Source organism: Mesoplodon densirostris, chromosome 7 (genome assembly GCF_025265405.1).
Source record: "Mesoplodon densirostris isolate mMesDen1 chromosome 7, mMesDen1 primary haplotype, whole genome shotgun sequence".
NCBI classification, from domain to species: Eukaryota; Metazoa; Chordata; class Mammalia; order Artiodactyla; family Ziphiidae; genus Mesoplodon; species Mesoplodon densirostris.
The window spans coordinates 75,846,844-75,874,559 of record NC_082667.1 but is presented as its reverse complement, the minus strand read 5'-3'; the positions used below and the strand labels follow the sequence as shown (position 1 = coordinate 75,874,559).

At 41.5% G+C, this 27,716-nt stretch overlaps 2 protein-coding genes across 4 annotated transcripts in view; one reads left to right on the top strand and one right to left on the bottom strand.

Annotated features, from left to right (window-relative positions):
- The window catches only part of NELL1 (neural EGFL like 1), a 911,833-nt gene that overhangs the window by 639,503 nt on the left and 244,614 nt on the right, over positions 1–27,716 (bottom strand). The window lies entirely within an intron of this gene.
- LOC132493722 (glia maturation factor beta-like) lies at positions 16,213–16,984 on the top strand. The gene is given in 2 exon segments (XM_060104495.1): positions 16,213–16,426; positions 16,428–16,984. Coding segments are annotated over 2 exon segments (429 nt in total). The 5' UTR covers positions 16,213–16,225; the 3' UTR covers positions 16,656–16,984.

Genomic DNA, 27,716 nt, shown 5'->3' with positions numbered 1-27,716 from the left:
AGAAAAGCCCATGCCCATTAAAGTTGAGGGAAAGGTTCAAGTAACGGAAGTTGGGACTTTTTACACGGGGGTCAAAGTTTTTATCAATGAGTTTTTTAAAAGAAAACAAAATAAAACAAGGTCCAGAGGAAGAATACTAGTAAGCATGTAACTCTTTTAAAAATCGCCTGTTTTCAATTCCATCATTATTGATGGACTTTTATTAGTACCAATCTAGCCACCAGAGTAAGGGGTACTAATTTTGGAGGGTGAATTCAATGGATGCCCTTCAGCTTCCCTTAAAAGCTTCAAAATCTTGCCTTGGAAATCTAAATACAGTAGCATGAAACCAAAGGAAATTCAAGCTGGGGCACAAATTTTTAGGATGGAAAGTCTAAGGGACCAGTTGATTATTTGGGGTCATCTATGTTATCAACAGGAAAAATGTCATACACCAGATACAGTGTTGCCAGGAACCCAAGAACTAACAAGTAGCACAGCTGTGGACAGACTGCATCAGGATGACACAGTAGCATCACATTAAAATATGATGAAGCCCCAACTGTTAGAAAGAGCCAACTACGATGGGCAAGAAAGCAAAGCACAGAAACAGAAAACGAAGCGGCAAGTTGCCATATATATTTTATGTACAGTATTCTGCCATAACAGGGTTGCGCCAGTCTTACAGGCATGGCACCCTAACCCTGGCATTTGACATCCATCACTGACCTAGAGTAGGAGCATGGCGTACAATATAAAATATTACAAACCATCACGTAGTCCAAACTTGGATGCCATGAGTCTTTTTGCATAATGAGTTTAGCCTAATGTGTAATGGGAACCTCATTTAATGTAGTCTGCCAAATTACATTTGTTGCTCATCAAGTAATAGGTGTCATCCTATTCTATTCCTATTGAAAATAAGTTCCTATTGAAAATGCATATTTCATTTATTAAAAAAAAGCTGAGTTTATAGAAAGAAGGAAGATCTCCATAAAAGAAGCCTTTATAAATAGGCAACACATGTAATTTTCATCATCCTTGACATTGTACAGATTGAATTTAATCCAATCTTCCCTTATACAGAGGCAAACATGGATGGTAATTTTCAAGCACACTCATTAGACTATCGAGTTAATAATGCTGACCAGCAGGAGGATGAAAGACAGTCGAAGTTTTCCTACTGGTCAACATTATTGACCAAGCCAAAGCTGGTAAATTAGCTGCTGCTCCGGCTCAATAGCCTGCAAGATGTGTTTTGTGTTGAGGTGCTTACACACCTAGGAAGAAGATTAATTTTGGTAATAACAGGACCGGAGGTACCTAAAGATGGCTGACCAGCAGGAGGATGAAAGACAGTCGAAGTTTTCCTACTGGTCAACATTACTGACCAAGCCAAAGCTGGTAAATTAGCTGCTGCTTCGGCTCAATAGCCTGCAAGATGTGTTTTGTGTCGAGGTGCTTAAACACCTAGGAAGAAGATTAATTTTGGTAATAACAGGACTGGAGGTACCTAAAGATGGTAGAAGGCAATGTGTGAGGTTCTTAATGAAAATTGTCACCACCATCAGTGGAAAAAAAAAATTATAAACTGAAAGTGCAAAAATAGCTCCTTACAAAAGAAACTTCAGAAGCAGTAACAACAACAACAAAATGAGCTGTGGCTAAAAGAAAAAAGAAAAAAAAATCTTCTGGTATCTAAACTAAATCACTGAAATGCAGGGTGGCTTGCATACTCATAGACAATCAATCTATCAAAAGTGCTGGAAAAGAGGAATCTTTCTCTTTTTTTCCACATATCTAAATGACCATTTATTGAAAACAGCCCATATAAACTATATATATATATATATACACACACATACATATATATACACACATATATATATATATACACATATATATAGCACCAAAGAAACTGTTTAACATTCATGATGTTTAAAATCATTCTAAAATATAAGGACAGCAAAAAAGAATAAAGAAAGAAGATTGTAACAATGAATAATAGTTTGCATTTTGCTTCTTGCTTTCTGGCTTCGTCTACAGATAAGTAATTCATTTTGAAGAAACCTTCTATTGTGTTAAATTCACAAAGAAGTTGCAGAGGTAGTACAGTGAGAGCCTGAATATCGTAATCCAGTTTCCCCGAATTTTAACATCTTACATTACCATGGTGCATTTGTCAAAACTAGGAAATCAACATTGGTACATTCCTATTAACTAAACTCCAGACTTCATATTTCACTGGTTTTTGCACTAATGTCTTTTTTTTCTGTTCCAGGTTCCATCAAGGGTAACATGTTGCATTTAGCATTACTCTCTTTTTCAGGCTGGTTTGGGGAGATGGACTCCAAATCTGCTCCTAGTTTTCTGGGTTGTAAAGTATAAAGGAACCCTTGAGCCTCATGTCTCATCCTGTAGCTCTTCATGATGCCCAACACCTGGTCTTGTCACGTCCCATCCATACGACTGACTTGGTCTCAGGAACCTTGAAATCTTAAATCCAGAGTAGTCATTACCTTTCGCTGTTTCATTGAATCGTGAATCAGAAAAATAGTGTTGGGCTCATTTGGTCATACGTTGTATTTACTGGTAGATTTTGTGAAATATTTCTTTTTTCACTTTATTTTTAATTAATTTTTATTGGAGTGTAGTTGCTTTACAATGTTGTGTTAGTTTCTACTGTACAGCAAAATGAATCAGCTATACATATACATATATCACCTCTTTTTTGTCTTTCCTTCCCATTTAGGTCACCACAGTGCATTAAGTGAGTTCCCTATGCTATATACTGTATATGTTCTCATTAGTTATGTAATTTATATATGGTATCGCTAGTGTATATATGTCAATCTCAACCTCCCAATTCCTCCCATTCCCCCTTTCCCCCTTAGTATCCATGCATTTGTCCTCTATGTCTATGTCAATATTTCTACTTTGCAAATGAGATCATCTATAACATGTTTCTAAATTCCACATATATGCGTTAATATGTGATATTTGTCTTCCTTTTTCTGACTTACTTCACTCTGCATGACACTGTCTAGGTCCATCCATGTCTCTACAAATGACCTAATTTCGTTGCTTTTTATGGCTAATATTCCATTGTATATATGTAGCACAATTTCTTTATCCATTCCTCTGTTGATGGACATTTAAGTTGCTTCCATGACCTGGCTATTGTAAATAGAGCTGCAATGAACATTGTGGTACATGACTCTTTTTGAATTATGGTTTTCTCAGGGCATATGCCCAGTAGTGGGATTGCTGGGTCATATGGTAGTTCTATTTTTAGTTTTTTAAGGAACCTCCATACTGTTCTCCATAGTGGCTGTATCAATTTACATTCCCACCAACAGTGCCTGAGCATTTCCTTTTTTCCATACCCTCTCCAACATTTACTGTTTGTAGATTTTTTGATGATGGCTATTCTGAGTGGTGTGACTAATTATTAGAGAAATATTTCTTGGCATATTTCCCCCTTGATAATCTAGTGGTGGGGGGTAGGGTTCTCCCCTATAGCTTTCCTCATCATTAAGGATAAATGGCTTTTTTGCCAAAGAAAAATGGAAAGTATGCCCACTGGGTAGGGAAAAAGAATATGATATAGAAGTTCCTACTAGATAGAATGAGGAAGTTGAAGACTTTCCAGTGAGGGCAGCATAGAGATGGGGGAGATTCCAAGAGGATATATGAAGAATGAAGGTGTTAAGGACCTAACAACCTCAGCTCTTTAGCTTTATGGGGGCAGAGGCATCAAGAAGATAAAAACCCCAGAGAGGGCAGAGGAGGATATAAAAACAAAGAATTTGCTAGTCAACTTGCCATTTGGAAGTCTGGAAGGAGACCCTCCAACAGGGTGCTACCACACCAACAGGGGGAAGTTGCAACTGAACAGAAATGGTGGCGTGGCATACTTATGCAGAGAGGATCAGTGGTTCTCAGGACCCTGGGTATGGGCAGGAAGGATTTCAGAGTTTCCTGGGTCCCCACCATGACAAGGTTCCTGAGCATGCCAGCTAGGGAGGTCACCAAGGAGGGGCCAACAGGAGAGCAAATGGGAGCTGCAATCAGGTCTCAGAGAATCAACATCCCCATGACAGCAGAGGTGGGAACCATGGTCATCAAGATGGAAAGGCTCCCTGGGAGCACTCATCATGCACGGAAACCCCCACAGGACACAGAAGAACAGAGACCACCACCCAAAGACTGGGTAAGATGAATTATACCTCATCCAAGGGTAGATAGAGCAAAGCAGCTTGGAAGAATAATGCTTAGACCAGACACCCTAGCCCCTCTGCCATAAGGACATGTCAGTACCATCTTGAGAAAACGAAGGGAAAGGGGAAATCTCCAAAAGCTGTGAGTAAGCTTGAAACTTTGAACAGACTGAACACTTAGGCTTACCTAAATGAGACTGAGTTCATCCAAATAAGAGTTTCAAACTAAGAGTGACCCAAGTACTGCTAATTGGACACTTCCCCACTTATTTTATTGAGAAGAAGGCAAGGGAATTAGATCAGGCTGAAGAAAATAAATTCTTATATACTGAATTGTAGGGTATTGATTTCTGAGTATTAATATACCCGATACCAGAGTATTAAAATATTAAGTAAAAATAAACCTTCGTGGAATGAGCATAAAATGTTTCCTTTCCTCCATCCTTCCATCCAAATCCTGTTCATTCTTCAGCTCCCACCCTCTTCATGAAACCCCTGTCCAGTTCAGCCCCCACTGACCTAACATTTCTCTGAATTCCTCCTCCACTTAAATTCAGTAGCATGCCGGGTAGCATGATTAGCTCTAAGGAGGTGATTTACAGAAGAAAAAACCCTGTCTTACTCTTCTTTCGATGCCCCACACTGCCCATCATGAAACTGGGCAGCACATAAATATGTGCTAATTGACTTACTGACACAGACTAAAGTAAGGCAAAGAAAGCAGGGTGAAGGGAAAACAAAGGGAAGAAAGGAGATGAGAAATGAAACCACTGAGCTCTTCTGAGATGTGGAAAGTGAAACAATAAATGGAAGCCGGTTTTGGTTTTGTTTTGTTTTTTTGCTCCCTCTGACTCTTAGTTATTCAGTTACCAAATTAATAACTATTAATCACAGGAAAAGAATGAGCCAAGTTAATTCCTCTGGACAAATCATGCACACTGCAACCTAAGGTGATCCATTTTCTTTGCAGCAATTAAGAGAGAAAGGACCAGGAGAAGATGGCAGAAGAGTAAGACGCGGAGATCACCTTCCTCCCCACGGATACACCAGAAATACATCTACACGTGGAACAACTCCTACAGAACACCTACTGAACGCTGGCAGAAGACCTCAGACCTCCCAAAAGGCAAGAAACTCCCCACGTACCTGGGTAGGGCAAAAGAAAAAAGAGACAAAAGAATAGGGACGGGACCTGAACCTGTGGGAGGGAGCCATGAAGGAGGAAAGGTTTCCACACACTAGAAGCCCCTTCGCGGGCGGAGACTATGGGGGGCGGAGGGGGAAGCTTCGGAGCCACGGAGGAGAGCACAGCAACAGGGGTGCGGAGGGCTAAGCCGAGAGATTCCCGCACGGAGGATCGGTGCCGACCGGCACTCACCAGCCCGAGAGGCTTGTCTGCTCGCCCGCCGGGGCGGGCGGGGCTGGGAGCTGAGCCTCGGGCTTCCGTCGGAGTGCAGGGAGAGGACTGGTGTTGGCCGCGTGAACACAGCCTGAAGGGGTTAGTGCACCACGGCTACCCGGGAGGGAGTCCGGGGAAAAAGTCTGGACCTGCCGAAGAGGCAAGAGACTTTTTCTTCCCTCTTTGTTTCCTGGTGCGCGAGGAGAAGGGATTAAGAGCGCTGCTTAAAGGAGCTCCAGAGACGGGCGCAAGGCGCGGCTAAATGCGCGGACCCCAGAGACGGGCGTGGGACGCTGGGGCTGCTGCTGCCGCCACCAAGAAGCCTGTGTGCGAGCGCTGGTCCCTGTCCACACCTCCCTTCCGGGGAGCCTGTGCAGCCCGCCACGGCCAGGGTCCCGTGATCCAGGGACAACTTCCCCGGGAGAACGCACGGAGCGCCTCGGGCTGGTGCAACGTCACGCCGACCTCTGCCGCCGCAGGCTCGCCCTACACTCCGTGCCCCTCCCTCCCCCCGGCCTGAGTGAGCCAGAGCCCCCGAATCAGCTGCTCCTTTAACCCCGTCCTGTCTGAGCAAAGAACAGACTCCCTCCGGCGACCTACACGCAGAGGCGGGGCCAAATCCAAAGCTGAGCCCCAGGAGCTGTGCAAACAAAGAAGAGAAAGGGAAATCTCTCCCAGCAGCCTTAGGAGCAGCGGATTAAATCTCCACAATCAACCTGATGTACCTGCACCTGTGGAATACCTGAATAGACAACGAATCATCCCAAATTGAGGAAGTGGACTTTGAGAGCAAGATAGATTATTTTTTCTGCTTTTCCTCTTTTTGTGAGTGTGTATGTGTATGCTTCTGTGTGAGATTTTGTCTGTATAGCTTTGCTTTCACCACTGTCCTAGGGTTCTGTCCGTCCTTTTTTTTTTTTTACTTTAAAAAAATTTTTTCATAACAATATTTTTTATTTTAATAACTTTATTTTATTTTATCTTATTTTATTTTATCCTCTTTCTTTCTTTCTTTCTTTCTACTTTTTCTCCCTTGTATTCTGAGCCATGTCGATGAAAGGCTCTTGGTGCTCCAGCCAGGAGTCAGGGCTGTGCCACTGAGGTGGGAGAGCCAACTTCAAGACTGGTCCACAAGAGACCTCCCAGCTCCACATAATATCAAACGGCGAAAATCTCCCAGAGATCTCCCTCTCAATGCCAAGACCCAACTTCACTCAACGACCAGCAGGCTACAGTGCTGGACACCCTATGCCAAACAACTAGCAAGACAGGAACACAGCCCCATCCATTAGCAGAGAGGCTGCCTAAAATCATAATAAGGCCACAGACACCCCAAAACACACCACCAGATGTGGACCTTCCCACCAGGAAGACAAGATCCAGCCTCATCCACCAGAACACGGGCACTAATTCCCTCCACCAGGAAACCTACACAACCCACCGAACCAACCTCAGCCACTGGGAACAGATACCAAAAACAGTGGGAACTACGAACCTGTAGCCTGCGAAAAGGAGACCCCAAACACAGTATGTTAAGCAAAATGAGAAGACAGAAAAACACAGAGCAGATGAAGAAGCAAGGCAAACACCCAGCAGACCTAACAAATGAAGAGGAAATAGGCAGTCTACCTGAAAAAGAATTCAGAATAATGATAGTAAAGATGATCCAAAATCTTGGAAATAGAATGGAGAAAATACAAGAAACGTTTAACAAGGACCTAGAAGAACTAAAGAGCAAACAAACAATGATGAACAACACAATAAATGAAATTAAAAATACTCTAATGGGATCAATAGCAGAATAACTGAGGCAGAAGAATGGATAAGTGACCTGGAAGATAAAATACTGGAAATAACTACTGCAGAGCAGAATAAATGAAAAAGAATGAAAATAACTGAGGACAGTCTCAGAGACCTCTGGGACTACATTAAACGCACCAACGTTTGAATTATAGGGGTTCCAGAAGAAGAAGAGAAAAAGAAAGGGACTGAGAAAATATTTGAAGAGATTATAGTTGAAAACTTCCCTAATATGGGAAAGGAAATAGTTAATCAAGTCCAGGAGGCACAGAGAGTCCCATACAGGATAAATCCAAGGAGAAACATGCCAAGACACATATTAATCAAACTATCAAAAATTAAATACACAGAAAACATATTAAAAGCAGCAAGGGAAAAACAACAAATTAAGATAGAAATAAAAAAACATGAACTCTGTGAGAGACCTGTCTCCTTTGAGGAACTTGCAGTTCTAAAATAAAATAATATTATGTAAGTGAGGAGAAAGAAAAAGGTTTCCACCAGGCTACCCCTCCTGTTGAGATTTCAAGATTTCGCGGAAAGTGTGGTGGAAATATGGAAATGGCTAAAATCCACGTCTAACGTAGTTGTTAAAATAAGATCTGATTGTCGCAAGGTTGACTTTGTTAGAAACAATAATTATTTATGACACTTTATTGCAACATCTTCCAAAGCATATGGTTACTTTATTAGAAATTAAAATTCATTTTCATATAAATCTCAGCAGGGTATTACACCAAAATAACTAGAGTAACTCCAGGGGACAACGAATAATTCTAGTTCAGTTCTTCTAAGGCCTGGCACTTGTAATATAAAATTTAAACTAATTCACTTGTAAGTATAATGGCAGATTTGGAAAATGTGGACAATCTATGAGAACGAGTATAAATATTTCTTTACCACTTTGGGGACATGTATAATTTACATTTTCCTCATAAGTTTCCACTGCTTGGTTTTACATTTTCAATGTAAAAAAACCTTTCTGTTCATTACCAATGCTGTTGCTGTCCTTTCTTACTTTTAATTGTGAATGTCTAGAAAGCATAGCTTTCAGCTGATGGCTCTCTGTTCACAGTGAACAATACATTGGATCATAAAAACAGTCATGCTGTTGTGAGCCTGTACAGGCATTGATGCACTGTAGCTATTTCTAACTGTTAGAGTTCACATAGGTTTCATCATATTTCCTTTATTGCAGCATTTGGTGGCTCAGGGAATCTTCATGTTTTTTCATGACAATGCTCAGTGCTTATTTCAAAATTGGCCTGCTAAGTTCATATCAGGATTGTTTTTTTTTGTTTTTTTTTTTTTTTGCGGTATGCGGGCCTCTCACTGTTGTGGCCTCTCCCGTTGTGGAGCACAGGCTCCGGATGCGCAGGCCCAGCGGCCATGGCTCACGGGCCCAGCCGCTCCGCGGCATATGGGATCCTCCCAGACCGGGGCACGAACCCGTATCCCCTGCATCGGCAGGCGGACTCTCAACCACTGCGCCACCAGGGAGGCCCCATATCAGGATTGTTTTTGATAGTGTGCTATACGTGGGGGAAACAGGTGTATGTGTCTTCGAATCCAACATCCAAATCCTAAACAACAATGACTTAATAGCTACAAAATATGATACCCCCAAATCTGTATATGTTGCAAAATTAAGATTCCTCAGAAGTTGGTTTAATTAACTAGGACATTATTTGTAAGCTAGATAGGGATATATGATGATCCCAGATTATCTTTACATTATTGTCTTTGAAGATATGGAAGAATACAGAAATCACATTTATTTTGCTATCAAATTTCATTGAGGATACAGAAAATGGTGATGCTAAAAGAGAAACTCTTACTAAAGGAAAACCCCTCCTGTTTCCTCTGCTCACAAAATACTTCTGACTCCAGATGTGTGGGATTATTCCCACATCAACTGACTCTCTAAACACCAGCTGGGGGACTTCCCTGGTGGCACAGTGGTTAGGAATCCGCCTGCCAATGCAGGGGACAGGGGTTCGATCCCTGGTCTGGGAAGATCCCACATGGCGCAGAGCAACGAAGCCCATGTGCCACAACTACTGAAGCCTGCGTGCCACAACTACTGAAGCCCGCGCACTTAGAGCCCATGCTCTGCAACAAGAGAAGCCACCGCAATGAGAAGCCTGCGCACCACAACGAAGAGTAGCCCCTGCTAGGTGCAGCTAGAGAAAGCCCGTGCACAGCAACAAAGACCCCATGTGGCCAAAAATTTTTTAATTAAATAAAGTCCTTAAAAAAATAAATAAATAAACACCAGCTGGGTGTCCTACAATTCAATTCAATTCTGCCACTATCCACCCAGAGGTAGTGTCAGGTCCCACAAGTTAAGGGCTCAGTCCCAAAAGACTGCCCCAACTTCAGATGCCAATTGCAAATCTGGGTCACCGTACTTCTGACTGGCTTCCCATGACTCTTGCCTCAATTTGTATTATTCGCTGCAACAGCTCACAGAACTCAGGAAAGCACTTTACTTACTATTAATGATTTATTACAAGGACTATTTTAAAGGATACATATGAACAGTCCAATGAAGAGATACAAGACACAGACCTACTAGAGAATGGACTTGAGGATACGGGGAAGGGGAAGCTTTGACAAAGCGAGAGAAAGGCATGGACATATATACACTACCAAACATACGGTAGATAGCTAGTGGGAAGCAGCCACATAGCACAGGGAGATCAGCTCGGTGCTTTGTGACCGCAGGGGTGGGATAGGGAGGGTGGGAGGGAGGGAGACGCAAAAGGGAATAGATATGGGAACATATGTATAATTGATTCACTTTCTTATAAAGCAGAAACTAACACAGCATTGTAAAGCAATTATACTCCAATAAAGATGTAAAAAAAAAAAAAAAGATACATACAGTGAAGTCTGGAAGGGTCCTAAGCACAGGAGCTTCTGTCCCTGTGGAGTTTGGAGTGTGCTACTCTCCTGGCACAAGGATATATTCTTGTTCACCAACCCAGAAGGTCTCTGAACCCCTTAGGTTAGGGTTTTTATGGGGGTTTCAACCTCCAGCCCCTCTTCCCTCTCTAGAGGTCAGGGGTAGGGCTAACTCTCTAATCACAGGACTAGTTCCCCTGGCAACCAGTCCCTACCCACAGGCACCAGTCATCTCATTAGCATAAAAAAGACCTGTATCACTTCAGATGTTTCCAGGGGTTCTAGGAACTTTGTGCCAACAGTGCCAGGAAAGAGGATGGGGGCAGAGACCAAATATATTCTTTCTTTCGCAACAAAAAAGCACATTTAAATATATTCATTAAGATTCTGTTTGCTGGCCAAGCTAATGGACACTAGCCAAAAGTGGTCCACTGTTGCCCTAAGTGAGAAGTGATGGCAACCTCCCTGCTTGCTGCAGCAAAAGTCTCACCAACAGACCTACCACAGCCCAGTGTTGCTGTGTGTTCGCTTAGTCAACACACAGGTATGGCACACCAACCCTAGGCTAGCGCCTGTCCTGGAAAAGCACTGCAGGGAATAACGTATCACTCATCAGTCGCGCGATAAGTGGAATTGTATTGAATAGAACATGTAAAATGGAAACAGAGTAGAGAGAATATCGAAGTCTGCCTGGGGGAAGTCAAGGAAGGCTTCCTGGAAGTAGTGTCTCAATGCAGCCAGGAATATTATGTAAGAGTCTGCCAGGCACACAAGCAAGAGGAAGGCATTCTAGGCAGAGAGACACCCACTTCACTAAAAGCTGTAAGCACAGCAAGGCAGTGATGAGCACCATCAAACTCAAAGTTTCTAGTAAGTGGTCAAAAATGATACTTCAGGCTGGGGGAATAGCAGTCGTTCTGATTCAGTGGCAAGAGGCCAAGACTTGGATCAGAAGACAGAGGTTCTGCTCCAGGCTGTTACCAATCACTATTCACCTGACCTTGACCCACACCAGGATAGAGAGGCCACTGACTTGTAAGTGACAGAAACTACAACTAAAACCCAGGTTCTCAATCTCTTTGGATTGCCCTTCCTAACAGGTTGAGCCAAAGTTTCCAAAGATTGAAATTTCCAGAAAGTACTGCAGACTGCAAACCCTAGCCTCCAGCACCCTGGACAGCAACGAAATATGTAAAGAATCCAATTTAAAGGCAAGGCCAGAAATTAAAATCACAGACGAAGCAAGAAATACACAAACCCAGTCTTATTTGTCAGGCACGCATGCGGGTGATGGAGATCACATTTAAATAGAAACAGTCTCCTGCCCAGCCCCCTCATCTGCAAAGCCCTGTTTACAGAGCTGCCCCAGGAACTGTTCTTAGTTACATATTAAGCAGCCTGCAACTCTGAATTAATGACCTTGCATGTAAATATCTTTGTCTTCATAAAAATGTTATTGGGGTAAATAAAAATATTTTCCATATTTTTTTCCTTCACCCTACACAGGCTTTGAAGGAACAAAGGAAAGAGAGGGGTTGCTGTGCCTTTTTGCACAATACCTCTCACCTGGGGGATGTGATTTTCCTCAAGTACAATACTTCTGGGGGAATGAAGAATAAGAGACGAGTTTAATTTCCTTCTGCCAAATTAACTTCCTCTGCTGCTGCGAGGAATGTGCATAATGATAAGCCTGGAGAATGGGATGCTAGTGTGGACTAGCAAGCATGTTCCCCAGAGCAGGTTCTGGTTCAAAGGGCAGCCACTCCTCAGGCCAAGAACTGGCCAGACATGTCCTCCGAAGAGGTCAGCATCAGCGTCAGGAGGTGGTTACTGAAACCTGTGGCAGTTTATGTAAACAACCAACCCAAGGGAGGTGCCCGTGTGCTGGCCTGGCCTGGAATGCCTCCTCAGCTATCTTTTCATTGTTATGTAGGGGAAAGAGCTCAGGGTTTTGGAGACAGACCTTTTTGGATTTTTAACTCCAGCCCAGGCTCTAGCCAGACTGGGCATGTGACGTATGTCTCTCAGGGCCTCAGTGTACGCCTCTTTAAAATGGGAATAAGGTCACCTACCACACACAAGTCATTGGGAAAATTAAATGAGAGCATGTGTATGAAGTTTAGAAAATAAAGATTCATGACTCCCTTGTTGAAAATACACCTTAGAAATCTCATTAGCAGTTAAATGGTGGATTTCTGCGGTCAGCCCAGCCCACAGAGCTACAGGAACAAAGACAACATACTACAACAAAAGCATTTGTTGCCAGAAATGTTGGTATCAGAGATGGAAGTAACGAGACAGGGGAAAGACATTCTTGGGCATGTGTGCCCCCAGTAGGCAAACTTCCCCTCCCTGGTGATGGCCTATGGCTCCACGCTTTCTCACCAGGCCATGGTGGCCACTCTGACCCTCCCTGGATAGTTCCTTTGGATAATCTCCTCACCTAGGAGCTGGAACACATCTGACAAAGCTGGATCTTCTGGGCAAACACCACAGTTGGTTTTCAGGGATTGGGGCTAGTCAGGAAAATAGGGAGCTGAGAAATCCAGGAGTAGGAAGCACCACAAGACAGCCACAGGGCATGGCTGGGGAAGCTGCTGGGGTCAAGACACAGAGAAGTGAGTGTCATCGGATGCTGACCAGGACTTCTCCTGAGGGCCAGACTCAGTCTCAAACCTGAGGACAGAAAGGAGTCAAGTACCAAATTCTAAAGCAAGTTAAAAGCAATTGAGTGCCTGACACCTTCAGCAGGCTCTGCTAACCAAAGCACTGCAACTCCCTTCCTCTCCCCTGTCTACACAAGCAGAAGATTATGGAGCAGGGAGACAGGATAATATGCCAAGAGTCATTAGCTTGGGAGGAATGTCTTGGTCACAGAAGGATGGTTCCAAAGGATTGGGGGTGCCAGCAAGAAGGAGAAACTGAGATGCTATTTAGCTGGATGGATATCTGCTTAGGCAATGAACCTACTGATCTTCTCTGTGTCAGAACAGAAGGAAAAGAGTATTAGAGAGAAGTGGCCAACAGAAAGAGAGGTTTGCAGAGCAGTGGCCTGCACCCCTGGTATTGGCATGTCAAGAATGCGTGTTTTGGGCTTCCCTGGTGGCACAGTGGTTGAGAGACCGCCTGCCAATGCAGGGGACACGTGTTCGTGCCCCAGTCCGGGAAGATCACACATGCCACAGAGCGGCTGGGCCCGTGAGCCATGGCCGCTGAGCCTGCGTGTCCAGAGCCTTTGCTCCGCAACGGGAGAGGCCACAACAGTGAGAGGCCCGCATACCGCAAAATATATAAAAAAAAAGAAAAAAAAGAATGTGTGTTTCCTATGTGTCAAGTGAACACTGAAGGCTACCCAGAATTCGAGCTATTTTTCCAGGTCAATATCCAAAATAATTGCCACTTGAATAAGGAAATCCCAGCAGCAAGGGGCTGTTGGAGTACCTTGTTGAGAAAGGAAAATAAAAGGAGGGGTGGTTAGATATGAAAGGCCAGGCCAGAGTCAATCTCCATGTTTGGGACACATGCCACGGGAGATGCCACGGGAGTTCCCACAGGACCTGCCACAGACTTTACACACTGACCCATGAAAGGACAAGTATTTGGCTACCCAAGAAGAGGCAGTATGAAAAACTGGATTACACTCCATCCCCACTGAAGCCTTCAGGCCAAAGCTTGGGCAGTGCTCAAAGGGAAGGGAAAAGATGAGCATTAAATTGGATATGGGAGGGGTGGGATAGGGAGGGTGGGAGGGAGACGCAAGAGGGAGGGGATATGGGAACATACATATATGTATAACTGATTCATTTTGTTATAAAGCAGAAACTATCACACCATTGTTAAGCAATTATACTCCAATAAAGATGTAAAAAAAAAAACCCCACTAAATAAATAAATAAATAAATAGGATATGAAACTGAAGTCTCGAACTAGACTGGACTTTTTATACACAGAAGTCACTAGAAAGTGGTAGAATCAGCCCAGGATGTTGTTAAGGAAACAACTGATGGCAGTGATCGAAGACAAATAAAGCTGCTTCTTGCTTTATACCCCAACTGACTTCAGACCATTCAACAGACCAACATCAAAGTCTGCTATGTGATACTAGATGAGTTCGAGGACTAGAAGGAAGGTCAATGTCAAGAAACTAAGGCAGGGCTTCCCTGGTGGCACAGTGGTTGAGAGTCCACCTGCCGATGCAGGGGACACAGGTTTGTGCCCCGGTCCGGGAAGATTCCACATGCCACGGAGCGGCTGGGCCCGTGAGCCACGGCTGCTGAGCCTGCACGTCCGGAGCCTGTGCTCCGCAACGGGAGAGGCCACAGCAGTGAGAGGCCTGCGTACCACAAAAAAAAAAAAAAAAAAAAAAAAAAAGAAAGAAAGAAACTAAGGCAGTGGAACAGAGAGGATAATAAGAGCAAAATGGAGAAATCAAAACAATAAAAAAGTTTCAATGCCCAGGCCTGGTTTGTACCCATCACCCTTTTTGTATTGAGTGAGTGAACAGGCTTGATTTTCCAGCAGAGTTGGGAAGATGCCTTACCCAGAGGGAGGGGCTTACCTAAGCTTATCAGCTACAACCAAACTGCTGGAACGAGAGCTCCTGGTCAAGAGCCCCAGGATCCTTCATCCCACAGAGGCTCAGGACCAGCAACCACAAACTATCTTGCTCTTAAGCAATTACAGGGAAAAATAATAATAATAATAAATAAGAGAGCATTCTGTGTTGCAGAGACCTGGATTTATACCCAGCTCTGAGACTGGTTGGCTGGAAGAGTGCAGGCCAGTGGCTCAACTCTGAGGTACTTCAACACCGTGAAGGTGGAAAAACTGAGGCTCAGAGAGGTTAAGCACTTTGCCTGAAGCTAAACAGTTAGCTAGTTGGGGAGGCAGCTGAAGAGCTCAGGCCTGTCTGATTCCAAATCTTTGTGTGGTAGCAAGGTGAAAAAATAACAACCCTTCCTGAGGAAAAAGCTTTGGAAAACCCATCGAAGTATTATGAGCATAAGATGTTGCCATTATTATCTACAAGCAGGTGATAATAGGACTTCTGGGATTACATTCACAGCTAGTATTTACCATGATATGTGGTTCAATTCTGACTCAGATGACTAGTGTAACGTCTGCTCAGAAGAAGGAATCTTAAGTCTGAAGTTCAGTCCATCCCTATGTGATAAAATAGCAGGAAAAGCAAGGGGAATGTATTAAATCAAGGAAATGGTACTTCTTGAAACAACAGGAGATTCCAACTACCAAATAGCAGAGTGAAAACATCACATCACATTTACCTTGCCTGATGGAAGGTGTAACTGCAGCTCAACCCAGGAGGCTGAGCTGGGGATGGTAACTAGTCTTTGTAAACAGACAAATTCCAGTCTCTTTTGTGCTTTCGTTTTCTCTTTTATTAAGTGGAAAACAATATATCAAAATCGAGAAGTAATCTCCACAAAATATTCCATGCCCTGGAGAAGGGAGGAATACCATTATAACATTGACATACATATGTGTGAAGAATCGTTCCAAACCTTTTACATATATTAACTCATTTTATCCTTAGAGCAATGGTATGATGTAAGAGCTATTATTATCCCCATTATCCAGATGAGTTAAAATAAGGCACAAAGAAGTTAGGTAAATTGCTCAGTATCTACAGCTAGTAAGTGGTAGAGAAGGGATTTAAACCTGGGCAGTCTGGCTCCAGAGCCGACGCCATACAGATTTTTACTAGATCATAACAACTGAGCTCAAATTAGTTGAGGAGAGTTACAAAGGGAGAATAATAAATTAAGTAGGATGTACCTAGAGCAAAATCTAGTTAAAATGGCTTTGGCCTTTTTCATCAGAATTAGGCAATATTTCAGCCCTGTGTGGTTTCTTTCTTAACTATTAAAAAAGCCATTTTGGGCTGACGGCCGGAAGGAAAATGAGCGAGTCTTTGGTAGTTTGTGATGTTGCTGAAGATTTAGTGGAAAAGCTGAGAAAGTTTCGTTTTCGCAAAGAGACGAACAATGCTGCCATTATAATGAAAATTGTTAAGGATAAACGCCTGGTGGTTCTGGATGAAGAGTTTGAGGGCATTTCACCAGATGAACTTAAAGATGAACTACCTGAACGACAACCTCGCCTTCATTGTGTATAGTTATAAGTATCAACATGATGATGGAAGAGTTTCATACCCTCTGTGCTTTATTTTCTCCAGTCCTGTTGGTTGTAAGCCTGAACAGCAGATGATGTATGCTGGGAGTAAGAATAAGCTAGTCCAAACAGCTGAACTCACCAAGGTATTTGAAATAAGAAATACCGAAGACCTAACTGAAGAATGGTTACGTGAGAAACTTGGATTTTTCCACTAATGTGAACTTCTGTGTTTCTAAAGTATTTATGTATTAACCTGACCATACTGGAACCAGACATAAATACTTATTTATGCCTAAAAATGCACTGTTATTTACAGTTTGTTACCTGCAGTAAAGAAAAATTCTTCATTTGTTCAAAGTTTGAACAAAGGGGAAATCATCTTCATAGTAATGAAACTTTGTAAAGTGTTTCCTTATATTTGTAATTGTTAGGTGGACTACTTCTCTCCAGGGACTTTTTGCACTCTTGTGACTAATTTCTACAACTTATGGTTCAGAATTTGTTACTATTTACAGACACCATTGGAAAGTGGGTATTAGACTGTGATAGACAACAGTTGCCTCCTTTTGACAAATACTGGATATTAGCAGTTTATATATGAAAATAGCATATTATCACTTGTCAAATCTTTGAAATCAATTTGGGATAGAAGACTTGAGTGACCCAATTTTGAGCCATGAATAATAACTTACTATAGTATAATCTGCATTACAGGCATTTTTTCATCAATTCCATGCCTTCTTAATTTTCTATATCCTTTTAATCAAGTCCAGAAACTTTTCATCAATTGCTTGTTCTTAAGGTCTGGAAGTTAGATTTTATAATAAAGTTATGACTATTAGGTTCTCTTCTTATGGAAAATAGCATTTTAGTCTTAGAAATTGATGGATTGTAACTAATTAAGGCTCTCATTCCTGGTTGTGTCATTTCTAGATAGTTTTGAATCTAGGTTAATAACACTTTATTTATAAAGCGCCTCTTAATGTTGTCCTGTGAATACTAGTTATTTTACATGTGTTAATACTGTGCCTTTGATTTGTTAGCTTTAAATTTAGTTTAAGACTCTTACACTGCCAGTATTCCAGATTTGGTGAAATTAATACTTTTGTAAAGGGTCCAAGTAAAACAATTTTCTAATATGTGTATCTGAAATTTGTAATAAAATCAACTTGATATTTTAAAAATTCCAACTATCCACTTGGATTGGTGAATATATGGCAGTTGAGAGTTATAATTTGGGGCATATTTGTGATTAGTTTTGTGCCATAGGAAAAAAAATGGTTATCGTAAAACCTTGGCCATAGTTAATAACATTAACACGTCAATAGAAATCTGATCTTACATCCTAAATGTCAGAAGATATTCTAAACTGGATACCTGTCTTGTTAGATGATGGCATCCTTGACATTTTTAAAGCAAGGATTCTGATATATAGTGTACTTTAAAAACATATGAGTAACTGTTTAAGATTATCTTGACATTAATTTGACAAAAGGTCTTGAGACTCTAAAGACTACCCAGATTTGGTGAGTGAATTCTTTTATTAAGAATATCTTAATCATTTCAAAACTAGCAAAGGCTTTTTTTTAATGTTGGCGTATCTCCCATTCATATGTGCTTTGCGTTTTTTTAAGGTTTCTGTGCCAACTTTAATAAAGAGGTGAAGATAGTTGGAATTTTCACAATATTGAATCTTCTATTCCAACACTGTTTGGCTTCACTAATCTAAAAAACAGGAAGTAATAGGAAGTTAGTTGGAGATGAGGAAGTGCTAGAGGGGGTATTTGTTTTGGTTAATGAATGGGAAGGTTCTTTATTCCAATTTCCAGAGAGAGAGAACTTCATCCAGGAAGTTTAAGAATTCTTTAAACAGCTATTTTGATATTGGAGAATAATGCTTATAATTCTGCAGAAATGCATATGTAATCCAAGTGACTGGACACTTCTTCTAATGTTTTTGAATGAAGGAAATGATATTTTGTTTCATCAGGTTCGCAGCAATAAGAGAATCTAGGGCTGCAAGAATGTATTTTTTAGTGAGGTTCCTTATTTTGTCTTGCATGTTTTAGGTGTTGTTGTTGTTTTTTTAATTTAATTGGAAGGTCCTCCATAATGTCAGATAATACTGACCTCCATACACAGAACTCTTAGCTCCCCTTTTCTCTAACAGGGACAAAGAGCTGTGATAAACCATGCTTTTTTGAGCTTGTCTGACTCCTTATCGATAACGTGTATTTTTGCAAGACAATAGATGAGGCTAGGGAATCAGTAGAACATTTTTTTCACTTCCTTGGTCCTATAGGGAGAGTTATAGATTCCTTGTCCTAGAGTGTTCTCTGTTTTTTATATATATTTCCCTTTCATCTAACCAAATTTTGCATTGTTCTTTTTAAGTATATTTCCTATTTAATCTCTTTTTCTGCCTTCTCCCTAATAGTAACTCCAGATTTTGTAATTCCAGTTTTTACATTCCATTTCTGGTACAGCCATTCCCATTCAGCCTTCAAACTTCATCTTTCCTTTTTGGCAGCTGCTTTTTTCCTGGGAACCTCCTTCATGGTCTTCTAAGTCACCATTAGTTTTGAGATTGTTGGCCTTGTATAAGTTCTGCATAGCATCTAATGTTGTCAAAATAGAGCTGACATGTTTTTTAGTATGATTTTTGTGGCAACATAAATGACATATGAAGAAAACTGTTCTCAGGTGACTATGCTGAAATTCCAAAATGTCAAAGAGTTTGAATAGTATTCACTTTGTTCTGGTATTGAAGCAATTATGTTAGGAAAAAAGTTGTTTGGCTGTTTTTGTTTAATTGACTTCTAAAATAAATGTTCAAATTGTCTATTTCTAAAAAAAAAAAAAAAAAAGCCATTTTGATTATTGCCTACCGTATGCCAGAGTTTGTACTAGGCAAATATTGCATTATGTGTTCAGTAGTTTTCTTCTGGATTAATTCTTTAAAATACTTAACCCTTCAATCCAGTTGAAAAATAATAACAAAATTACAAATTTTTTAATTTTTGAAGTTTATTTACATGATTTCTTACATAATGTTATGTAAGTGAAGGTTATAAAATTGAGGGGAAAGAAAAGAAGAGCCACCTGGCCACAACTTTGTTCTCTGATTCTCTTAGAGAGGGAGATAACGTCCCATCATTGCAGCGTAAGGCATACATGATGTCTACAGCCATTTGTTTTATTGATGTGGACTTAAGAAGGTCAAAAGGTGCCCAAATGTACAGAACAGTGGTTCTCAAAGCATATTTTTGCCATCCGGAATGAGGGAGGATGCTGCATCATCTGGGAACACGTCAAAATATCAAATTACCAAGCCCCACCTCAGACCTAATGAATCAGAAACTCTGGGGATGGGGCCTGGCCATCTGACTCCAGGTGATTCTGAAGCAGGATGAAGTTCATGAGCCACTAGCGCCTGGTAAAACCCGATCCTTCGGGGTCCTTGAGAAGGTGAAGGTTACAGTTGCCCAGAGCTCATGGGGAGATAGGAGACTGACAGGATGAGCATCTTCAAATTAGGGGTGAAGGTGCGAGTGGCCAGCTGACAAGGGCCATCTTTCCAGACCATCTCCCTCTCATCCCCATCTGGAACATGGACAGTCAATGTCTGAGGAGAGAAGTGGACCTGGGGCAGGACTGTAAAATGGCAGAATGGGAAAGGAGGGTCCCGGGACCCTGAAAAGCCCTCATCAAACATCTACTCCTTCAAGACTAGCCTGAGGCATCACCTGGTCTGCCTTCTGGCAGGGGCTTCCTGGCTTCCAGAGAAGAGAACCAGGTATATCACAAGAGGGAGTGAAGAGGAATGTGGCAAACTGGAGGCCTGCACACCTTGTCAAGAGGCATCAAATAAAGTCTCCAAAGTGCCCTGTAAGCCAGAGAGAAACATCTGCAGGCCAAATACGGCACCTAGGGTGCCAGAGTGCGACTTCTCAATCTGAGTCCAACTGCCTCATCACAAAGAAGAAAACAGAGATCAAAGAGGTGAAAGTTCCTAAGCAAAGCCTCACAAGACAGGGGCAGCAGTAGCCTGGCCCTGAATCCAAAAGGCTCCTTCTTCCATTGAAATGCCCTAATTTTTGTTACAGTATGAATCTTGTAACTAATCAAGGTTCCTCTTTTGCTCAGCAAAATATGTGCAGTCCAATTTTAGTAATTATATGAGGCTTATTGCCAACAGATTCAGGTATAAAATTCCCTTCTATATTTCTAGTCTAGCCATGATTTCATTGTCTAGTGGGATTTTCATTTTACATTTATTTCTACAATTTTACTGTTCATTTATATTCTTGTAAGCGACCTCAAACACTTTATGGAACAAAGCAGGATATACCTAACGAAGAGCAACTTTATTTGACCTCATCATCCTAATGGCATGTCCATTCTTCTTGTTCACATGTACTCAAGACAACTAGTTTGATCATTCTGGTGAGTTGACCAGGTAAATCAGATCAAAAAGTTGCATTACTAGTTTTTTCAGCAAACAGAGCTGACCTGATCAACCCAGATCCTTGAGGGAATCAACATAAGTGGGAGGGAACCAATAACTCGGTCAGTACAACATGGATTTTTTTAAATTCATTGAAATCAGGTTTGGAATCAAAGAGGACCCAAGTAGAGATGCCATTTGGGGACTCAGAAAAAATTTAATCCTTGAGTCTTAGTGACCAAAGCAGGTTAATGTACCTTTAAACCTAAGCAAGTTACTCCCATCTCCCTGCAAATGGCCCATCATCATAAATGTTGGCTATTAAGGTGCCATGTTGATTCTGCATGGACCACTGAGAGGACACGAGATGGTGATGACTCATCACTAATGAACTGAACAGAATCCAGTAGGAGTCATGCAGATGCCCAGCCCAGGCGAAAAAAGGAGATGGCTGTAAAGATCACAAAAATGTAAAGAGAAGAGCATCACGACATTTGTAAAAACTAACCTATCATATTCTAAGGAGAGCTGGAGGGGAGAAGAAAGGGAATGAACATTTTCTTAGTTTCTACCATGCATCAGGCCCCCTACTGGGTGGGTTACTATGTTATCTCATCTGATTCCAACGTATACAGTAGAATTACTAGCACACATTGCAGATGAGGGAACCGAGAACCCAGAGAACTCAAGTCATTCACTCAAGACAGGTAACAAGTAAGAAGCAAACCCAGTATATAAATTCAGATCTGTCTGGCTTCAGAGGTCATGCATTTTCACAAAAAGTGGGTGAAAGTAAGAGGGTTGAATATTTTTTATTCACCTAATATGTCCAACACTTTTTTAGGTGCTAGGGATATAATGTTCAAGGGCAAAATCACTGGAAGAATCAAGAAATTATGCAAACATAAAATTAGCATTGTGAGGGTACATAAAAAGGAGATATATATGGTCCTAAGAGAGTGTATATTGAAAATTTGACCCTGATGGTGAAGTCACCTGAGAAGTAATTGATCTGAGATCTGAAGAAAAGGTGGAAGATAACAAAGGAGAAGTTACAAGGAATGGGGAAAGGATGCTACAGATTGTTAGTGAGAGAATGCTCATGTGAATAGAAAGATGGTGCAAAGTGAGACCAGAAGAGAGATCCTAAAGGGCCTTAGGGCCCATGATAAGGGTGCATCTTTTTCCTTAAAGCAGTGGGAATCCATTCACTATGGCAAGGGGGATGGCATGATAAGTTTTGCATTTTGAGAAGATGGCTCTCTGTGCAGCATGCAAAACCCGCTGGAAAGAGCCAGAAGGAAGGAAATTAAGAAGACACTGCCACAGTCGAGATAAGACACAAGGAAAGCTGCGACTAAAGGGAATGTGGATGGAAATGGATGGACTGATAAGATACTCAGGAGACAAAATCAAGCAAACTTGACGATGGATTGGATACTGGGATGAAGGAAAGGAAAACATTAAGGATGCCTCATAAATCTGTGCCTTGTGTAACAAGACGGTTGGTGCTATCACTCACAGTTAGAGGAAATACTAGGAGAAGAGCAGGTGTTCCAGAGGAACACGGGACATCTGTTTTGGCCACACGGCATTTGAGGTGCCTTTGAGACATCTAAGTAGCTGTCAAGCACGCAATTAGACTCGAAGGCATGGAGTTTAGATGAGAGGTCTCGGCTGGGGGTCCAGTATAAAGGTGTTAGTCAATCATCCATCAGAGCTAAGCGAAGCACTGATGTAGATGGGTGGGGCAGTGACAAGGAAGAGGGAGTGAGCAGAGACAATGTCTAGGATCAAGCCTTGCAGAGCTCCATCTCCGTCGCTTAACAGCTGAAGAATGGAAGTGAGCCCAGAGGGAGCAAGAATTCCAGAATGTTGCGCCACAGTAGAGTATGTGTTTTAAGAAGGTGCAGGTGGGGTGGGAATTGAATAGCTTCGAATGCTACCGTGGGCAATAATACACACCACAAAGGATGAAGACCAGCAGCTCCGTAACTTGCCACTGTCACAAAGCTTAATAGGAGCTAAAGCAGAATTGGAGCCAAAATCTTTCTGCTGCCTAAGATTGTTCTCTCCCCACTACGTTATGCTAAAAACAATGAAAATCAAGATGTCATCTTAGGGCTTCCCTGGTGGCGCAGTGGTTGAGAGTCCGCCTGCCGATGCAGGGGATACGGGTTCGTGCCCCGGTCTGGGAAGATCCCACATGCCGCGGAGCGGCTGGGCCCGTGAGCCATGGCCGCTGAGCCTGCGCATCTGGAGCCTGTGCTCCTCAACGGGAGAAGCCACAACAGTGAGAGGCCCGCATACCGCAAAAAAAAAAAAAGATGTCATCTTAAAATAACAGAATTAGCAGATCTGACCTTACTCGAAGTAAAGGTGGTATGTAAAAATATATAATATTTACCAAAACAAAGGTAAAATTGGGTGGAGGTTTTTTTCACGTAACAAGAAGATTCTAAATGATTAACTATAGAAATCCTTTAAAGTAGTAAGCTCTGTCTTTTAAATTATTTCATTAACAAAAATTCCACATACAAACAACTTTTTAGAGAGAGCAAATCACATACACATAATTTTTAAAATCTTCCAGAGCACTTTCACAACTGTTACTAAAATCCTGGCTTTAACACTGAGAGACAGAGACTCCACTTCTGATTCTGCCCTTAGTGACTATACAACCTTGATCAAGTCATTTAACCCTCTTCACCTGCAGAATGAAGGGGCTGGACAATCTCTAAAGATACCACGTGGGAAATATCCTATCTTACTGCCTGCATAGCAACATCGTGCAGAGTATCATTTCATCCACTCAACAGGTAAGGCAACTAAGGTACACAGAGATTGGATCACATAGCCAGAGAGTAGAAAATGGGGATTTAAATCTAGTTCTCCTAAACCTCAATTCAGGGCTTTCTCTGAGTAATCATTATCAACCATACCATCATTTTTACAGCAACCTCATCAGCAAACTTGAAAGACATCACAGTAGAGGATAGCTATTATCTTTTCCTACCCAAAATCTATCCCTCATTTCTTCTGATATAACACCTTGAGTTTCCTTTAAGGAACCACCTCTCCTCTCCACATAGACTGAGTAGAGATGACTTTTGCTGTCACTTTCCAAGCACAGGACTGTACCCCAAGGCTGGCTAATCAGTATGTTACAGCTTCAAGGATATCATGAGTGGTTCAGGGCCAAGTACTGGACCTAAACCAGACTAATTAGACTCAATTCTATGATTCTTGCTAAAATGACCGGGATTACCTAGTTAGCAAGCAAGCTTGAAGCTGAGGGTAGCAGTAGAATACATTTGCCTGTAAATAAAACCAACAAAAGCCAGAGATAAAGAGACAGAGTCCTGGTGAGATTGTTTGAGCCCGGATCCATCCTTGCCTGAAGGCTACTTTCAGTTATTTCAGTCCATAAATTTTCTCTGTTTAAGCCATTTTGGGTTTGGATTTCGGCTATTTGTATATCAAAGAAATCTAATCATACAACGAGCACACTTATACATCATTACTGGATTCTTATTTCCTTGCTTTTTCAGGGGGAAATTTTCTGGCTAGAAACTCTGAATCTAACACATACCTACATTTGCTTAGCTTATTATTAAGGGAAACCAGAGGTGAGAGAAATAGGAATAGGGCCAAGTCAAACGTCTTAAGCTTAATTGAGTTTGTCAAAGGTCTGATGATTTTTGCCAACTATTCGCAAAATTAAGACAATAGGCCTAATGTGGCACTGCTCTGCTCAGAAGAAGAGGGATGCCTCCTAGGCACTGGTTGTTATTTTGTTTTGTTTCCTTTACACTTTTAAAATTGAGGTGCAATTAAAATACAACATTATTTTAGTTTCAGATGTACAGCATCATAATTCAACATTTGTGTGTATTTCAAAATGATCACCACAATAAGTCTAGCTAACATCCATCACCATATATAGTTAACAAAAAACTTTTTTCTGGTAATGAGAACTTTTAAGATTTACTTTCTTGGGCTTCCCTGTTGGCGCAGTGGTTGAGAGTCCACCTGCCGATGCAGGGGACATGGGTTCATGCCCCAGTCCAGGAAGATCCCACATGCCGCGGAGCGGCTAGGCCCGTGAGCCATGGCCGTTGAGCCTGCGTGTCCGGAGCCTGTGCTCCACAACGGGAGAGGCCACAACAGTGGGAGGCCCGCGTACCACAAAAAAAATAAAATAAAATAAAAAGATTTACTTTCTTGGCAACTTTACAATATGCAATACAAGTGTTAGCTACAGTCACCATGCTGTACATTACATCTCCATGACATATTTAATTTATAACTGGAAGTTTGTACCTTTGACTCCCTTCACCCATTTTGCCCATCTACCATCTCTGCAACCACCAATGAGCTTGCCTTCTTCTTTTGTTAATATTCCACAAATTAGTGAGATCATGTGGTATTCATCTTTGTCTGACTTATTTCACTTAGCATAATGTCTTCAAGGTCCGTGTTGTTGCAAATAGCAAGATTTCATTCTTTTTAAATGGCTGAATAATATTCCATTGTGTGTGTGTATATATATATTACACCACATCTTCTTTATCCATTCATTCACTGATGGACATTTCGGTTGCTTCCATATCTTAGCAATGGTAAATAATGCTGTAATGAACATAGCCATGCATATATCCTCTCAAATTAGTGTTTTTATTTTCTTCAGATAAATACCTAGGAGTGGAATTGCTAGGTCATGCAGTAGTTCTATTTTTAATTTTTTGAGGCATCTCCATACTGTTTTCCATAGTGGCTGTATTCTAGGCCACTATTAACTTAAATTGCTTCATTTTCTACCACTTCCCCACATTTAATTCATGTTCTAGGTATAATAAACTACTCAACTGCATTTCACCATCACATCGTGCCCTCTCTCCAGCCTATTTTCTGTCATACCCAAATGCCTTTGATGGACCTTATGATATCCCCAGCTGAGAATTCATGGTCCCTACTAAAATTATTATTTCAACTTCTACACAATCCTTTAAAATCACTTCTAAAATGACAAAAATTAAGAATTTGATAAATAAAGGTGTCAAAATACATCTGCATTTCCTCTGGCTGATATCCTTTTCCTCCCTATCTGCCTGGTAAAATACTACTCAGCCTTTAAAACTCACTTTCAAGTGTCTTGTATAATATAGAATGGTAGTTTCCACATATGGCTACCACAGGTTTTGCTGGGATAACAAATGATCCCATATCTCAGTAGCTTAAAGACAACAAAAGTTAATTTAACTCACATTACATGTCCAGTGCAGGTCAGAGGAGGTGGGTGCAGATTACTGTAATACTCAGGAATCTAGGCTAACAAAACTGCCCTTATCTGGGATTGCTGTTGCCAAGGGGGTTGGGAGGTTCTTACACAGAAATTAAATACTCTGGCTTGGAAGCAACACACATGACTTCGGCTTAAAACTCCTTGGCCAGAACATGTCCCATGGCAAATGTTTAGTGCCTAGAAGTGCATAGAACCCAAAATATTTAGTGAACTGCTCCATAGTTGTGCATCAGAATCCCATGGTCTGGGAATTGCTGAGTTATCCAATAGTCAGACTATGGGGTAAGGCACAAGGAAAGCAAAAGGAGCAAAAGACAAAGAGAGAGAGAGTACATGCAAGAGTATGAAATTCAAAAATAAATTGATATGTAATCTTTCTTAAGTTATACATTAGTCATCCCAAGAAAAGTTAAGAACTTTGTAGGACCTCTTTATACCTACTTTATAATTTTATTTTCAAAAATAATGACTTATCTATGAGGGATACATCATAAACCTCTCAGCAGTTAGGGTCTCTAAAGATTCTGCATGGACTCTGGGTCCAGGAAGGGTCCCCAGAAACTGAATCTTCACCAAACTTCCCAGGAGATTCTGCTGCTCAGCAGCATTCAGGAACCCCAGGGATAAATGAATGTGTATACACAGGCTGACCTAAATGTTGATCCTAGCTATAATCTTTCTGGAATTTATATCTTCATCTTTAAAAATGAGGAGTATAAAATCTACTGTATAGTGTATTGTGACCATTAGATAAGAGGACATGTGTAAAAGCAACCAATGTCTAATGTGAGAGAGGAGGTCAGGAGATCCTAATCTCCCTTCTTGGTAGTCTTTGTGCCCGCAGTGTACCTGAGAACAAGAAGCGCTCAGTAAACTCAGAGAAAGAAAGGGAGGGAAGAAGAGAGGTCAACTATCCAAAATACTTAAAACCTCAGTGATTCAAACACGTCTATTTTAAGTCATCAAATACTTAGAAAAAACAGTTTCTAACCAGTGTGCCATGAGCAGCACTAGGTGTTGGAGTTGCATCAATGAATAAGACACCCTCTCTGACTTTAAGAAGATCCCATTCTTCTTTTGCTGGGTACCACTTTGGGAGAAAAAACCCAAATGCTAACAATAGGGCACCAAAACCACCTCCAAAGTTGTGTTTCCATGTACACATGACTAGAGGCAATGAGCCTCAACCTGACCATACACACTTAGTATGATAAACAAGAAGAAGCTAAGAATCGATGCCCAAGAATAGCTGGTGGCCTTGTGAGTAACCTCAGTCACCAAGCAGAAATCAATAAGGAGCACAGCCTCATGCACTCCAAGGCCAGAAAAGAGATTCAGGAATTGAAAGATTTTTCAACAACCAAGGGGCACAGAAGGGTTCCCAAGATTTCCCCTCAGATAATCCAAAATTCCAAGTCTCCAAGCACATCATAACTAGTTTGACCATGTTTTCTATTATTTCCAACTCTAAGGTGCCTGGGTTAAAGCAGATATCATTTCAATAAAAAGATTATTTCTTTCCCT